Raw genomic sequence first — 3,975 nt, forward strand, 5'->3', positions numbered from 1 at the left:
GACTTTATCAGCTATGACAGACACACCTCACATTCATCAGATTTAAAGCCTTACAGAAAGAAAGACGTGAGGTGTGTCATCCCAGGTATTAACAGAAATATGCCCTTTGGCACAGCTCCATTCTCACTAGATTGATGAACACTTCTAATGCCCCAAGGTGTCTGCAGAATGGATGTGCATTGATCTCAGTGCACTCTGTCTGTGGGCAATACAGTACAGGGTTTGTGTGTGTGTGTGTGTGTATATGTGTGTGTTCTCATTTATGGTTTGTTACCAGGCAATACTGAGACAGAGTTGATGTACGTGACTATATTTCTGTATAAAATGTTACAGAAGTGCCATTGCCCAGCAGCAGAAAGAGCAGAGCAGAGCTGTGTCACCTTGGGCTTGAGACCAAATTCACTGCTGCATCATGGGAGCAAAAAAACAAAAAAACTTTGGACGGAGGGCAAAACCCCCCAAACAAACAAATGGAGCAGCTTTTTCTGTCCTCTCTATCTTTCTCTCTTTCTCAGTCTCTTACAAAGATAAAGGGTTAAAGAGATGTTCAGCTACATTCATTATATTCTTCCGGTTAATGGCTAACAGTAAGTCACCAAGGACCATTAATAGTTAAAGAGGACTATCTACTTACAGCAGAAATTTCCTCATCCTAATACTGGAGAAGGGATTACTACATAAAATGACACCTTGGCACCACACCAACTCCAAGTCATATTTTTTTTTTATCTTTTTTTTTTGTTTTTTTTGCAAAGCTACAATAACAGTCATATCTACCATCACATAAATAGTTTACCAACAATAAGCAGAGTGCCTATTCAGCCTACAGCAGTCTGCAAGCTTGGACGTTGGATGACTCGATCTTCCACAGTGAGTGTCGACTTGGAGGTGACCGGCACTGCTAGGGTGAACTCAGCACACGCAAGGAAAAGTCTGGGAGGGCTGCTCGTTTTATGAAAGCCCTACTTAACATGCCGTGGAGACTCTTCTGCGTGTTAAACTGGAAATGACAGCGCTGTTTTACATTGCTTGAGAAAGAGCGTGAGGATCATGTGGCAGTGGGCACACTGTCAGTGGCTCTGCCTGAGTGAATCACCCCTTGAGGTGAGATGTTTAGTGCCCACACTCTTACTGAAACTTTGCCTTTTGGAAATGACTCCCAGCAGCAAAAGACACAGCTGTTCGAAGCTCTTCATCGGCAGCGTGCAGCACGGCCCACAGTAACTTTGACGCCCCACAGAGGACTTGTTTTTATAGTTTTGTCAGTTTATATGTTACAAATGGTGGCTCATACTGAGTGCTAGATGGTCGTGATGTCTTTTTATCAGTCTACAGCCATCAGTTACTTACAGTAGATTTATTTTTTTTGCATGAAGGAAACCATCAACACCTATTCAGTGCTGGTCGCTGCTTTGTGAATACTTTTTTGAACATCAGAAGCCTTGCTGGTTGTTTTTCCACCTTGCTTTGCTCAAAGGTAGTTGAACCATTTGCTCAATAGGTGTTTTGACATTTTCAAGCCTTAAAAGATACAGGCAAAGCTGGTCACCATCGAGACAAGCCTGAATACACCCGCTGCCCCACCCCTCCAGTGATTGAGGGTAGGGGAAGCAACTCGTGGCTAAGAGCTCAAGAGGAAATGCAGATGGGCTTCCCATTTTTGTCATACTGGTACACCAGCATCTTGATGCAGTGGGAGTTGGCTGGTGAGATCCAGGGACTGCTTGTGATGGAGAAGTTGTGGCTGGCGTAGAATGGCGGCGGCTGCTTCCGGCAGTGGACCAAGGCTCGCAGCACATTGGCCGCCATGCTCCGGAAACGCTTGCTGATGAAGCAGTAGAGGAAGAAGTTGATCCCGGTGTTGAGCAGTGCTAGCATGTTTGCCAGATCCGTGAGTACATGGAGCAGACGGCTGGCAGTTTGTGATGCCGGGGGAGACGAGTAGAAGTGGTAGAGGATCACGAGGGTGCGCGGTGCCCACAGAACAGCAAAAATGGAGGTGATGGCGAGGAGGATGGCAGTGGTCTTGCCGGTTGAATAACCACGCAGACGGAAACAGCTACGGCGTCTGCGCAGCTTACGCACAATGACGGCATTAAGGGAAAAGAAGACCGTGCAGGGTAGGAGGTACACGGTGGCACAGTGGGCCCACACAAGGACGTGCTGGGCCACCGTTCTTTTGTCGCCCTCTTCTCCTCCTCCTTCTCTTCCGCCCCCTCCTCGATCACTACTACCCAGTCCAGGAAGGCTGTGCCAAAACTCAGGCCACCAGTAGTAGGGAGCTGCAGAGACCAAGCATCCAACGTAGACGGCGAATATCACTCTGCGTGTGCGGGCTGGGTAGGAGACCGTGTGGTAGCGCAGAGGGTGACAAACAGCGATGTAACGATCAATGGTAAGAGGCACGGTGATCCAGATGGAGGTGTGGATGGAGGAAAACTCCAGCACCTGAACTGCGTTATTTAATGACGGAGGCAGCGGCGCCGCCAAAATAAAATCCTCCAATATAAAGTCAACAAAAACAATGAGGAACAGAACGAGGATGTCGGCAGCTGCCAGAGCCAGGAGATAATTGTAGGAGGACTTCTGACGACGCAGCACCAGCTGGGACAGGATTACCACAGTCAGGATGTTAGCTAGGAGGAGGTGGGAGGGGGATGCAGACAGGTGATTGAAAGAAGATAGAGGAAATAGGGAAATGATGAGGAAGGAAAAAGTATGATGAGATCGGGAAAAGGTATGGGCATGGGTTAGGGCAGGGAGAAAACAGAGAAATTGAGTGTTAGTGAGCAGATAATTGAATGCGCTAGCAATAAACAAGACAGCAACAGAGAGGGAGTTGATAGTGATGTGTCGGTCGCGAACGAAACGGCTCTTAGAGCCAGATCTTTGACGTGAACAACGCGAGACCTGGCTCCTTATCGCGAGCTGTGGGTTTTTTTTTCTTTCTCGCACCCTCTCTCGCACTTTTTTCCGCTTTGTGCTTTGCACTGGGAAGAGGGGGGAGGGGCGATAGTTACACTCGCAGTAGCACAGGAACAGAGCGGGAGGGAGAGACAGAGAAAGAGAGCCAGGGACAACGTCACATTAGAAAGGTATAGTAATCATCCACAACTATTTTCAGTTGCAGATGATAAAGGATTCAGAAAGTTTATTCATGCAGGTCCATATGACAGAGATTATGCATGTTATTTTTGTTTTCATATTTTAATTTATATTTAATTGTGTTGTGGTTTGCAGTGTTTTGTGTGGTTTCACTTTAAATTGGTTTAAAAGGAAAAAGCTGAAAATGTAAATAGTTAAAAGTTGAAATGTGAATAATTGGGTTTGTATTATATGATTTATTTATTACATTTTATGTGGAGTGAATAAATAAAAGTATATTTACGGTGACCCCTAGAGACAGAGCACGTACAAACTTCAAAACACGTAAAAACTCCAAAACACGTACAAAAGACAACAGAAGTGCTCCAGGATGCTAGGCGCAGTGTTGAGCTTTCGTTACCTAGTGGTTACCTAGTGAATATATATGAGTGCTTGTGTATAAATACACAAGCAATACACATACGCTTTCAGTTGTGTAATTTAAGTGATCTAGGTAGCTCTGTTTTGGAAGTTCAGTTAAAGCTAGAAATGTGTTTTGGAGTTTGTACGTGCTTTGTCTCTAGGGGCCACTGCATATATTTACATATAAACATATTTAAATAAAACCACTTTTCGGAGCCGAAAGAGCCGGCTCTGTTTAGTGAGCCGAGCCGAAAGAGTCTGTTCTCTAAAAAGAGCCGGAAATCCCATCATTAGGAGTTGATAGCAATAGAGATACTGCAGACAGGTAGGTGCTAACACAAGCTCAACACAAAAAGCAGACACCAAAATTAGGAGGCTAGAAAATTTAAACTGAGCAAAAAAGAAAGCACATCAACAGCACCACCTAAAAGCAGGTGTAAAAGCATGCCGAGTGAACTCTGTGCCCTG

At 45.4% G+C, this 3,975-nt stretch overlaps 1 protein-coding gene across 1 annotated transcript in view; it reads right to left on the bottom strand.

The window, feature by feature from the left end:
- Window positions 1–882: 882 nt before the first annotated feature.
- Window positions 883–3,975, bottom strand: part of gpr139 (G protein-coupled receptor 139) — a 21,934-nt gene continuing 18,841 nt past the window's right edge. The window contains exon 2 of the mRNA XM_013911285.1: window positions 883–2,636. Coding sequence (XP_013766739.1) covers window positions 1,630–2,636 — 1,007 coding nt within the window. The 3' untranslated portion in view covers window positions 883–1,629. The remainder of the gene's footprint in view (window positions 2,637–3,975) is intronic.

Source organism: Pundamilia nyererei, unplaced genomic scaffold, assembly GCF_000239375.1.
Source record: "Pundamilia nyererei isolate P.nyererei 1_Seehausen unplaced genomic scaffold, PunNye1.0 scaffold00059, whole genome shotgun sequence".
In the NCBI taxonomy this organism is placed as follows: Eukaryota; Metazoa; Chordata; class Actinopteri; order Cichliformes; family Cichlidae; genus Pundamilia; species Pundamilia nyererei.